This window comes from Phocoena phocoena, chromosome 5 (assembly GCF_963924675.1).
Source record: "Phocoena phocoena chromosome 5, mPhoPho1.1, whole genome shotgun sequence".
In the NCBI taxonomy this organism is placed as follows: domain Eukaryota; kingdom Metazoa; phylum Chordata; class Mammalia; order Artiodactyla; family Phocoenidae; genus Phocoena; species Phocoena phocoena.
In genome coordinates this window covers 109,789,198-109,802,533 of record NC_089223.1, presented here as the reverse complement: position 1 = coordinate 109,802,533, position 13,336 = coordinate 109,789,198, and the positions used below count along the sequence as shown (strand labels likewise).

At 44.0% G+C, this 13,336-nt stretch overlaps 1 protein-coding gene across 2 annotated transcripts in view; it reads left to right on the top strand.

Annotated features, from left to right (window-relative positions):
• The first annotated feature begins 250 nt into the window (after positions 1-250).
• The window catches only part of ELOVL6 (ELOVL fatty acid elongase 6), a 135,588-nt gene continuing 122,502 nt past the window's right edge, over positions 251-13,336 (top strand). Inside the window, exons 1-2 of one of the 2 annotated variants that reach the window (XM_065877697.1) lie at positions 400-444; positions 599-719. In XM_065877697.1, the coding sequence (XP_065733769.1) occupies positions 631-719 (89 nt within the window). In that variant the 5' untranslated portion in view covers positions 400-444; positions 599-630. Of the gene's footprint in view, positions 720-13,336 lie in introns of both variants that reach the window. The other variant, XM_065877698.1, reaches the window with a different exon arrangement.

The following is a 13,336-nucleotide window of genomic DNA, read 5'->3' as shown; positions in this document are numbered from 1 at the left end:
AAATTTGTCTGGAGTTCTTGCGAGAGAGCTGGCAGGTTTTACTATTTATCACCTACTCGCCAAGCTCGCCTTGGGGCTGCACTCGGTTCTCGGAAACTTCATTCAAAAGCCAGGCTAGGCGGCCCACGAGGTCGGGATTGGGGGGTTGTGAATGACCTCGAGGCCACTTCCTCCCTCTCCGAGCCCGTCCTCTACTCCCCTAGTCACCTTCACAGAAACAAAACTGCCCCCCAGGGCTAGAGAGGTCTCTCTCTCAGTCTCCCTCGCAAAGGGTTAATTTGTCAGATCGCACGAGGGGGAGGAGATTTCCCCGTAGACAAGTAAAAAGGGTGATGGACAAACGTGCGGGCACTAAGACCGCAAGGCATTCGTTTCCTCCTACTGTGGATGCGGACGCCCGGAGGAGGAGAGTCCCAGAGCGAGGAGCTGGGAGCAGAGGCACAGGCAATGCTCAACCCCGACCGTAGCTGAGAGAGGCTGGGGGAGATCGATTGCCGGAGACCGAGCGGCGAGGGGAAGACCTAGGGGGGTGGGTGGGGGAAGCAGACAGGCGAGCACTCGAAATCAAGCGCTTTACAGATTATTTTATTTTGTGTAGAGAACACGTAGCGACTCCGAAGATCAGCCCCAATGAACATGTCAGTGTTGACTTTACAAGAATATGAATTCGAAAAGCAGTTCAACGAGAATGAAGCCATCCAGTGGATGCAGGAAAACTGGTAGGTGATGCTTTCGCGTGATACTGTCCCCGGGAGCCCTGCGCGTCTTCCCGGTGTGCCTTAATGTCGGTACTCCCTTTCTGGGGCGTGAATCGAGCGAGGAACCGCGAGCAGCAGTGAGCGGATCGCTGAGTTCCCGGGTCTCCCGGGTGCAGGAGACGTTGGGGCTGCATGAAGCGCGTTGAGTCTGTGGGTGCCCCTGGGTGAACCGTGGCTACACATGCATCTTTAACATAGATTATATAACATAGACCATATATGTGTACATAGAGTAGATGTCTGTGCTACAGGGAAGGCGGGAGAGATGCCACAGTCCCTACCTGTGCTACTCCTTGTTTTCCTCTAGATTTGGGTTTTCTTGCTTGGCCTCCCGCAAGCAGAGTGTGAAAGGCAGTGGAGGGAGGACCCAGTCGCCTGCTCCCTTTAACCCTCTCCGGCCCGCCGTCCTCAGCTCTCTGGTCCTCGCCCTCTCCCCATCCTTCCTGCCCTTCCTTTCTCCTTGCAGCTCTGCTACTTCACTGTCTTCCTCTTTGCTGCTCCCCGGCCGGTTTCCTCCTTTCCTGGACCCCTTTCCCCACGCGGATCCCTTTCCGGTTTCATAAAGAGACGGAGGCGGGGAGTGGGGGAGGAGGGGACAATGAAAACAGTAATAAAAATGAATGAACCCGAGCGAGTGGAGCCACGCCATTATTAAGTTTGTTTTACGGAAACGCCTTTTGGACACACTCAATTCTAATTCAGTGGGAAACTGCTGACTGGAGTTGAGACACGGATTAAAAACCTCCGGGTCCGCAGAGTCCTTCGGGGCTCTTCCCCAGACAAACTTCTAACCCGGGAAAGCATCTTTCTTGTTCACTGTGTCCCTCCGCCAGTCCTTTTGAAAATCCCTGTGTGGGAAGCGATCCTGTGTCACCTTGCAATATTTAACAGGGTGAGGGTGTGTGTGCTCATCTCGCTTCTTCCCTGTAGATCGAGCTGCTGTGGCAGACATTCTCTTACTCCTCTTAACCCCAGGTCTGGCGATCAGTAAAGAGCAAGCCCAACGCACCCCCAAGCTGGGCAGCGGCTGGCAGCCTCCCAGGTGCTGAATGAGAGGGTCCGGCCAAGGGGGCTCCCTCCTGGGATCTGAGGGATCCCGCCCGCCGCGTGCGCGAGCGCTTGCCCCGGCGCCCTCACGACCTGCCTTCCCTCCCCCATCTCATCAATGGGAAACCAGAGACGTCGGCGCGCCGGTGGGCCGGGGCGGGGGAGCGGTGCAATAGGGGGTGCCGTGCGCCGGAACCGGGTGGTGGGGGTTCAACGTCTTTTTCTCCGGCCCCCGGGAGTCGCGACTAGCCTCGGGGGGTTCGGCCGCCGCTCCCGCCTCCTCCCTCCCGGCCGGCCCGCCCGGGAGCGGCGGGCCCTTTGCGGCCGCAGCCCGGCCGGGCCCGCCCCCTGCGCCGTGCGTGCCGACTGGGCCCGGCCTGTTGGGGCGGGCGCGACCGGCCCGGCGCGCGGCCCTGCGCGCTCACGCTCGCTGCGGCGTGGCTGGGGGCTTCCGAGGGCGCGGGGGCCGGAGGGCCGCTGCGGGCCGCTGCCGGAAGCCAGGAGGGGAACGCGATCCGCTCGGGAAGCCGGGAAGTGCGGCAGCACACGGGGCGCGGGGTCGGGGCGCCCCCTGGGCCGCCGAGGCCGAAAGCGCCGAGGGTGGGTCCGGAAGACGGCTGTGCACCGGGAGGCTCGATCCAGTAGGAGTTTAGGCATTTAAGGCCTCAGCGCTCCGGCAGGCCAGGCCCCCTCGGGCGCCACCAAGGGAACCTTCTCCAGCGGCACTTCCTCCTCCCGCGAAGGGGGTGGCGCTGAAGGCAGGGCGGGGGCGGTGGCCCGGGGTGGCGGGCGGCACGGCGGGCCAGCCGAAGGCTCTGGTCTTCTCTGCAGCTGTCTGTCGCGTTCGCTTGCCACACAGCTCAGCCCATCTTCCTCCCCCGTTGGCCCTGCGCGCTCTGTGGTTTCTAACGTCCGCCCTGTCTCCAGCTTGCTGCACCCTTGTTGAACCTGCGTCTCTGGAGGCGGCCTCCCCTCGCGCCGGCAGCTCGTGTTCACTGTGGGCCAGTGCCCCTCCGCGGTGGATACTGTCTTATTCACTTGTTGCCTTTTCTCTGAGGCCACTGCCTGTGGCTCCTCCACCTCCAGGTACCATTTCCCGCCTCTTTTCTCCGCTCGCTCAACAAGTACACACTGAACCAGACAGGGCCTAGCTCTCTGGGGACTGAAAATGGCAAAAGTGAGCCAATTAATCTTCGCTTGTTGGGCTCTTGCCACACTTTCCTCCTAGCTTTTTATCTGTACCTTTAATCTGGCAGTGTCTTTCCTGGCTTTTCTTCATATGCCTAAATATTTGCATGTGTGTCTGTGCCTCCTATTAGACCATCATCTCTTCAGGGCTTTGGTTCTTGTCTCATTCCAATCTTGATTATGCGGAGCACCTCGAAGAGTGCATTGTACCTGGCAGATGCTGGGGAAAAGGGTTGTCTAGTGGGTTAAAATGATGATGGGTGTCCATTTTATTGCCAGCACTACCTGTTAATACTCGAAGCGTAACATACTTGGCCTCCCCTTGCGTTTTGAATACTATGTCATAGTCACACACTAGGGTTTCCCCTTCCTGACTTCTTCTCTCTTTGACCTTAATTGTCTTGCTTTCTTCTTTTATCCCAGGGTGTATGCATTTCTCCCAATATCCTTGGGTCCCAGTTTTATAAGCCTCCCCCCAAAACCTCAACAGCCAAAAAGTTTTGAACCAGGTATATAAGAAAATGAAGATTTCCTTTTCATTTCCCTTGTTAACAGGAGAAGGAACTCCATAACCAAGCCTTACACCCTCTTGGGGGCAGGGGAAGTTTAGGAAACACAAGGTCTTACCTTTCCCAGACTCATTAACTAAAAATGGCTTGAATAGCTTCTGGAGGAAAAACACAATGTTGTGAAGTTTCTACTCTATTTTTTGACAAGACACTTTCAGTGGTCCTTAAAAATCCCTTAGACATAGCCTCAATTTAGAGGCTACATCAAAACTCAATTTAGAGAATTATAACTTATCTCTCAGAAATAAGTTACACTTACTGTCTTTTGAAGAATTGTGAGGAAGGCCAGGAGTGCTGTTTTGTCAGTATGCTGTCTGAACTACCTTTTGAATATTGTTTGAAGGCCTTTATTAAACTTATAGTCCATATTCATTACCTTATTACATATTAGTGTAATGGGACCCATTTTTGGAGTGGTGTTTTTATAAACTAAAGGGTTCAACTGAGGGAAGTTTATCAAGTTAATTGCTGCTTAAACAATGATTAACCCTGTATTCACTGTTCTAGACACAGGATAAATACTACAGACTGTTTTACTCTTCTAGCAGGTGGTTTCACATGTAATAGATTAGAAAAGCTATGGAAATGCAAAGTAATAAATATTATACCTTGGAGAATCATCCTGAGCCACATCTTGAAACTATATGTCAAGTTAATATTATCTGGTAAATGAAAGTGTTTTGCATGAGGTAGAGGAAAATGCCTGCTTTTAGTTCAACAGCATTTTTGACTTCTGATTTTACACAGAAAAGCCCTTGTGATTTTATGGCATTGAAAATAGAGGCATTTTGTTCTTTTATGAGATGTCTGGCCTTTACCTGTTATTTTCACGAATAATAGCTGACTTAATTTATAAGGGCTGCCATCAAGAGAGCAAAACCGCTTAGTGATTGGTAAGGTGACATAAAATTCATTGAGTGAGAAAGGCAGCTGGGCTCTGCCTTCTCTTTCAGCAGCCTGTCAGGCCTGTGCTAGCAGCCCTGGATGCTAGTTGCTCCAGTTGTAATTGTCTGGCCAATGATGATTATCTTCTGATGTCGGCTGACACGGTGTCCACCAATAGGAAAGCAGGAGGCCTGTGCTGACTGCTGTAACATTATGTATGTGAGGTGACGTCATCACAGGGCTTGTCTAGAACCTCAGGAAACCCTCCCCCGCTCCCCTCTGGCATCCTCCACATCCAGCTTTGTATATTTTTCTGACTTTCTCCTCTCCCTCCACCCGTGGTAATGGTTATAAGGGTTTTATTGTTTTTATATTTTGAGTTCTGTATTTGGGGTCTATAAGGTAGTGTAGGAATTTTTAGAAGTAAATACTGTCTGGCTAAGGAAACTATCCACAAATTGGATTTTACTAAGGAAAAATAATAAACACTATCAGTAAAAGGAATTGTACCTCTTTATGTTCTTTCTTGTATGTGAGGTTTGGAAAGTAACGTACAATTTCAGTTTGAAAAAACATAAAAGTATTATAAGCCTGTGTTAGATTTTTACTCAAAATATAGCATCGTAATGTCTATCAAACTTTAGAATGCAGGCTGTTGTTCTTCCTGTAGTGACAGTTGCTTTGCATTGATCTTTAAAATCCTCCTTGTGACCTGTTGTATGCTTTTGTAAGAAAAGTGGCTGGAAAACAGTACAATCTGTGGTCATGAGTCAGAAAAGGCCACGGTGTCTCATTTAATCAATGACACTACAGCAAATACAAATTTGGTCAGCTGTCTAGGAAACTACTGTGTCCACATTGTACACAGTGTGTTGCTTGCCACTTATTTTGGAGAATCACAATTCATATTAGCCTTAAGACTGAAAATCCTAAGTGTGAGGAACTTATTTCATTCAATAAACGTTAGAAAGCACTGAGATGTTGCCTAATATGTACTAGGTTAAGAATGAGAACACTGAGAAAAAGTATACAGAGGAAAATTGGAATCTGTTATGATCCTAGAAAATAATGGAATGTTGTGAAGGAACTTTAATCTGAACTTTTATGTAGCTTTAAAAAAAGGATGTATATTCATGCAGTCTTTGATTTTTTTTAGGATTTCCAGGGATAATGCAAAATTATTTTATGATTATCCATCTCTATATTTGCATTAGTAATAAATATTATGCGTATGGTGGTAAAATGTTTACGTAGGCCTTCTGTTAAATTGGAAGTTAAATTTTGTGGTCTAAAGAAGGCTCCTTGGTGCTTTTAATGTTAGATGATAATACTAAAAGTGTCAGGATCACATTGGAATTTAACTCCAAAGTCAGTCCACTCCAGATCTAAGAGTTGTTCTGCGTATTTCCTTCTAGGGAGAATCTATCTAGTCAGCGGGAAAGTTTTGAGAGGGATGGAGACTTAAAAATACTTAGGAGAGCATAAAATAACCGTCTAGCCTGTCTTAAGCCAACAAAATAAAATGAAGGAGTACAGCAAATCAAGAATTCATCTTTGGTTCAATGATTGGATATTTCAGGTCCAATATTTCCTGAGATGAGTTATCCAAAAATTGTTGCCATGATTCGCTTAATTTTTCATGTCTGGATACAGGTGAGCTGAGCTGGCTTTATTAACAGGAATCAGACAACAGTCTACACAATTTGCCTTTGCTCTGTACCTTTATTCTTAGCTTCAAATCTGTCTGCTCCACTTACTTTCCATTTATCTTTGTTAGAAGAGCACAGGCATTTATCTGGGAAAGTTTACCTTAGAAAAGTTACCTATACCACAGATATTATTCCTATTGATAACCTAAGGAAATCTGAATGAAACTATAGCATGGCTTTATTGAAAGCTTTATTGAAAATAAAGATGTATTGAAAATATAACAAGGCTTTATTGAAAGCTCATAACTTCATTCCTTTATTTGTATTCTGATTGTGTGTGTATACAGACAGGTACAGATGCGTAAAGTTGGCATAGTTACTCAGAGAATTTTAAAACAACAGCATCCTTAATTACATTTGACTTAGAATAATTTTATTTTAGAGGTAGATTAATCCTTTTTTAAAAAAAGATTGCCCTAGAGTCTAGAATGGATTTGTAATTTTAAGTTCATTGAGCAAAAATCATCCCAAAGCACAGATCCTGTTAAGTCATCTAAGTTCAAGCTTATAATTTTATCATGATTCATTTCTGTACTGAGAACTCATGATTTTTAGTTTCAAGGTTATTTTTCTTAGTATATTGGAACGACAGGTATTTTTAGGAACCCTTTTGTTTAGTCATTCACCCACTATGAACTTTCTAAAATTTAACTTTAAGCCTGTCTGCCCAAAATAATGTACAAATGAAAAAGATTTACACTTATCTTTGCTGAGATAAATAATTAGACATGCTGATTAGAAGCAGTTTTGCTGGACAGATACTCATACAGTTTTCTAATGAGTTAATTCTCTTTGGGATTTCATATTTTAGTTTTTTTCTTTCTAAAGCTTTTTTTGGGTTTCTAATTGTAATATGATAAGGAAAATATCATTGATATAATGTATTTTGGGGAGGGGGACCCCTACTGTTTTTAACCAAACCTGTGATCACATATTTTAAAGTATAATGTATATATAATATAGTATATATATGTATATATATTATATAACTTCGTTTTCTTAAAGATAAATTTCAGATGTTTTAGCTCAACCCTTTATTTTATTTTTTAAATTAATCAGTTAATTTATTTTCGGCTGTGTGGTGTCTCCGTTGCTGTGCGTGGGCTTTCTTTAGTTGGGGCAAGCGGGGGCTACTCTTTGTTGCGGTGCGCGGGCTTCTCATTGCGGTGGCTTCTCTTGTTGCGGAGCACAGGCCCTAGAGCGCACCAGCTTCAGTAGTTGTGGCGCGTGGGCTCTGCAGCACAGGCTCAGTAGTTGTAGTGCACGAGCTTAGTTGCTCTGCAGCATGTGATATCTTCCAGGACCAGGGATCGAACCCATGTCCCCTGCACTGGCAGGCGGATTCCTAACCACTGTGCCACCAGGGAAGTCCCTCAGCCCTTAATTTTTTTAACACCCATCCTGGGACTTTTTTGTTTTGTTTTGTTTTTTTAATGATCTGGGGCTCAATTTTTGAATTCTGGGGCTCAATTTTTTAAAAATATATTTATTTATATTTTTGGCTGCATTGGGTCTTCGTTGCTGCGCACAGACTTTCTCTAGTTGCGGCCAGCGGGGGCTACTCTTCACTGCAGTGCGCGGGCTTCTCATTGTGGTGGCTTCTGTTGTTGCAGAGCATGGGCTCTAGGCACGCGGGCTTCAGTAGTTGTGGCGCGCACGGGCTCTAGAGCGCAGGCTCAGTAGTTGTGGCACATGGGCTTAGTTGCTCTGCGGCATGTGGGATCTTCCTGGACCAGGGATCGAACCCTGTCCTCTGCATTGACAGGTAGATTCTTAACCACTGCACCACCAGGGAAGTCCGAGGCTGAATTTTTGAATTGATTGTTAACGCTTAATGGGCAGTACAAAAGATCATTCTTTGAAGAAGACTGACAAGATGAATGAAATGCATGTTTATCATTTATCTTTGTTAGGAGAGACTAGACATTTGCGTAGAAAAGTTTATCTTTATATATGTACACACAAACGTGTATATACATAAACATGTTAAAGTGACTTTTTTAAAAAATGAAAACCGATACCCCGTTAAAGACCATTTTGTGTGTTTCCTGCTGTTAGAAAAGCATCTTCCTTGGAATTCCTTGGTGGTCCAGTGTTTAGGACTCGGCACTTTCACTGCCGTGGGCCTGGGTTCAGTCCCTGTTTGGGGAACTAAGATCCCACAAGACGCACAGTGTGGCCAAAAGAAAAAAAAGCCTCTTCCGGAGCCAAATGTACTTTTCTAAAAATACAGCCTAATTTGACTATTTTGTCAATTTTTTTAACTAGTTAAATAATACTATTTTAGTAAGTGTCTTAAAACTGCAAAATTTGAACATTTAGTACTTGGATTTACCCCAATTATTAATAATTTTTTAAAAATCTTCAGTATGGGTAATAGTGGGTGAAACCCTCAAGTTTTCCTGTCTTGTAGGCCCAGTTGCCTGTCTCCTTCTATTTATAAAGGTGGTGTTAATACAATGTAAAAGTTTTTAAGATGCTAGACCCGCTCCAACTGGAGTAATTGACTTTTTCAGGTGAAGTGGGTTCAGTGGAATTGAACTCTTTGAAGTTGAGAATTTCATGATCTTGTTTCAGGAGGCTCAATGGGGGGGGAAAAAAAAACCCTGATGAAAAGGTTTAATCCTGAAGCTTTTGTTTTTAATGTGTGAGACTTCTCTTGAAGTCTAAGGGTGCCTTAAGCATTTAAAAGCTGGTCTAGCAGTGGTTATCATTACAATAAGAGGGTCTGAAGGTCAATACAAAGTTATTCTAAATATCAAGTTTGCAGTTTTCTCTCAATTTTATGACTTCTTGACATAGATTTAATTTCAAGATCTTAGAAAGGAAGGTGGATTTTCTTCATTCTGGAGTAACGATACTAGTAGTTGATACATAGTTGTTTACTGATTGCAGACATTCTTTTAAAGTGTTTTATATATGTTAATGGTTAAATCCTCCCAACCACCCTTTGATGTATTATCTTTTTGATTTTACACAATAGGAGATAAGGCACAGTATGGTTAAACAAGTTGGAATTTGTATGTAGGGACAAAAAGAGGAGAAATGGGCTCCAGCCTTGACAAAGGCTTGGTCACCCAGGCCCCTATCATCCCCCTATTCGTATGAGAATAAATATTCAGTCAATAATGCCCTTGGAAACTTGGCAGTACTGTAAACATGGAAGGTACCTGTGGTTTTAGTCTGGTATCTCACGGTGTCTATGTTCTGTTTCTCGCTGAGTGGATCCTGAACACTTAAGGCTAGAAAAACTACAAAAAGCACCGTTAATGTTATAATGAGCATTGTGCTATGCAGATATAAACACTTTAATCATTAAGAATTATTATAAGTATTACCATCAATACTTTTACAATTGTAGAAAGCCATGTCACCTTTAATAATGCTTCTATCATAAAAGATTCCAATTTTATCTCAAACAAACCATGACATACAGGTTTGGAACATGTCTTATGAAGCCTACTTTGTCTGCTACTCTGTGCTATGAGCACTGTCCACTCAGCTTGGTGGAGCTTCTGTTTCCACCTGGCACTGCCTGTAGCCAGGCTTTCCTTCAGGCAGGTTTTAGTAGCTACTGGTAAATAGCCAACACCTGTTGACAGGGGGAAATACATAATTAAATAAATAAATATATATATATATATATATATATATATTACCCCACTCACACACACGCGCATATGGGTTGCAGATGTCCTTATTCTTAAAGGTCAGTGTGAAGAATTAAAGAGAACATTGTTTTGTTTTATTACTTTTAAATCCTTTTCCTGATTTTAAAGTAAATACTATAGAAAAAAAGAAATGAAAACATTAAAAAAAATATGCAGGAAAAAACCCACCTTTAATTCTTATCCAGAGGCAACCACTGTTATTTTGCCACATTTCCTTCAGCTTTATTTCCAAGATATTTATATACTTTAGATCATTCAGTGGATGTCAACGACAGATTGAGTTCTCTATTATGTGCCAGGGACTACACTGGGCACTTTCATTCACCTACTGTCTCATTACAACTTTATATGTTGCTTTGTTTCCTCTTTACATTATAAATGTTTTTCATGTCACTAAAACCTCTCCGTAAGTATAATTTTCAGTGGCTACTTACTATTGTATTGTGTGGTCTTAATTTAGATAACCACTCCCTTACACGTCAGGTTGAACATGTTACATTTCTAATATTTTGCTATTAGAAATAGTCCTCTGGACATGGTTGGAGGAGGTCATCAAGAGGACGTTGGCTCCCAGTTGACCGGAAAGCCAGACCTGGGCGATTCAGGCTCTTCACCCCCTCCCCTGCCCTTGGAATATAAGTTTTGCCCACCATTGCCACAGCCAGAGCCATTTCAGTGATGCAGCCTTGAGAGGGTAATGTGTTGTTGAGACCATCTGGGTGGTATGCAGGGCTGAACCTCCTTAAGGGCAGCATATAAACTCTTAGTTCTGGCGGGAGGGTGCAAAGATTTACTTTACTTGTCTTGCAGCCGCCCAAGACAAGCTTCATTAGTAAGTCCCCTTGCCTGTTACCTGCCACCTACCAATCTGGAGTGGCTGCCTTTTTCTTTGGTCTCTTCCTGGCTTCCAGTGTAAGGGGGCCAGTTTCAAATCTTACCTGGGTACTCCTGGGGATACAAACCAACAGCTGTCCTTCTAGGCCTGGAGGTGGCACTGCAGTGGGCAGCTCGCAACCCCTCTTTATGATGAGACCACAGGTAAAGTTTGCTGTGCTGTTAGAGGTGTTTTATAACTAACCTATTATGAATAATGCTTAACTCATATGTGGCCTGACCCACCGGTCCCTATCAACTGTAGAGTGATTCCCCTTTAAGACCTAGTGTTGTAGATACTTGGAATTTGTGGTTTTAACACTAGCAGTTTTGACTTGGAGAATAATCCAATGGTCCAGGAAATCAAGCAGGTTTGTTTTTTTCTTTTTTGCTGAAGTATTTGTCTGTCAGAGCAGTTATGTTTGCTTTCTTTTATTGTCTGGTAGGTAGGAAATCTTGGAGGTAGAAACTTACGTCCTTGTGGAAAATGTCCCCACTAAGGAGTGCAGCACTTGGTACTGACTATAAGAGAAGATTAAGAGGTCAAGGAACACTGTGATCCTTAATCAGAAAAAATAGGTGGCTTAATGGAATTTTCTGGGTTCAAGGAGTGTTCTCCAAACTTTTTTGCTGACATCCACCTAAAAGATGTTTAAAAAACTATGTACTGGCTCACACATTTAATTGTTTTTCTTTGTCAGTTGAAGTAAAGTAAGTTTTTAATAGAGATAGAATAAATAAGTTGAGGATTGGCTAGTTTCAATAAATATTTCATGACTTGCTAAGATAGGTTTATCTCTTTGTTGAGTAATGCACAACAAATCTGAAACAAATGACATAACATTTTTATCCATGGTTTCATTCATTGGTAGCTCCAAAAAGCAGACTACATTCCACCTCGATACATTTAAAATACTCGGCTGTACTCATCCTACATTGTTTCTGGTTGTTCTGAACTGAGAATATCTCGACGTTCAGAAGGTAGTAAGCAGGGAAGAAAAAAAAAAAAAGAATATCATTCTGCCCCACATCATTGTTCATTTTTACTTTGCTTTTGGGGTGAGAAGGAGAGACACGGGTAGGCTGTCAAGTGTCTTTTTTTTTTTTTTTTGTGGTACGGGGCCTCTCACTGTTGGCCTCTCCCGTTGCGGAGCACAGGCTCCGGATGCGCAGGCTCAGTGGCCATGGCTCACGGGCCCAGCCGCTCCGCTGTATGTGGGATCTTCCCGGACCGGGGTACGAACCCGTGTCCCCTTCATCGGCAGACGGACTCTCAACCACTGCGCCACCAGGGAAGCCCTGTCAAGTGTCTTAAACTATCTTTTCTTGACTGCGGAGAAGGTCATAGCTGATAGCATTTCTGTGTGTGTTGTGGCCATTAGGACTGGGCTCCTAATTGGGCAAAGCAATTCCTTATTCTTGACTTGGTTATCCGCTGTCAGAACCTGAGGACTTCCTCAAGAAGCAGAAGAAGTAGAAGCTCATTCTACTTGGGGTGTCTCTGATTATTGAAGACTGTTCTACGTATTGACCTGAAAGTTATGACCCTCCATGGGTCGTCCATTAGTACTTATCCCTGACTCTAGCTGTAATTTGTTCTCACTTCTGTATGAGTGTCTTGTATGCATTTGAAAATGACTACTATCTCCACTCTAGGCTTTCTTTTTTAGAATATCATCTGCAGTTCACTGGTAATCCACATGGATATTTCTGAAAAATAAAAAATTAGAACTCCTATACTTCTGAATAATTAAATATTACCTACTAGGAAACTCCTGAGAAATGTATGAAAGCTTACTAAAATTTGACACTTCTACGTTAAAATGAGCAAGTCTGTATTGGAAAGTACAGTGAGGGAGGGGGGAGTCCTAATTTAGTATTCTGCTAAAAAGTCCACAACATGGTGCTTTGGAACAATACAAAGCTCCTATTGTACGGGATATTCTGGAGATTTTAAGGACTCTGTTAGCCCTGAACCAGTAGGGTTGTCTTGAGTTGTAGTTGGTTTCATTTACTGTTCCTGCATTCATATTTGCAGAAATACTTTTTTGGAGCCTGTATTTTGTGATGGCTGATATTGTTTGTGATTATACCGCTTTGGTTGGTACTTGGTTCTTCTCCAGTTCTTTGTAATTACTGGGTTCGTTTTCTACTGACAAGAGAGTAGTTTGAGGCAGAAAAACGTTTGAGAACCACGCTCTGTGTCCTCAATCCTTAACCAGGAATTTGGGCCGATCTTCCCAGCTGATTCTTGCTGTGGTGGTGCTGATTCCATCTCACATTCTTTGCGTCCATCTTCTCAGATCATTGATTTCACAAACTGGACACCTCTCCCTCTTCTAGCCTGTTCCACCTCCTTTATCAGCTAGCTACATGGGACCAGGCCGTCACTCTGCCCAGCACCCTTCTCTCCCTCCTTCTCTCCCTCCTTCCCTCTAATTCACAACCAAGTCCTTAGTGATCTGGCCCTCAGTTTCCTTTCTCTTGGTTCATTTCCATTGCCACTGGCCTCCTTCAGGCCCCCCGCACTACTTTTTGTCTCCTCGCTCACTTTCCAACCTCCAACTCCTGCCCTGCGTTCAGCATTCTCTTAAGTCACAGATCCCTTCGTGTCCCTCCCGTGGTAAAAACCTTCA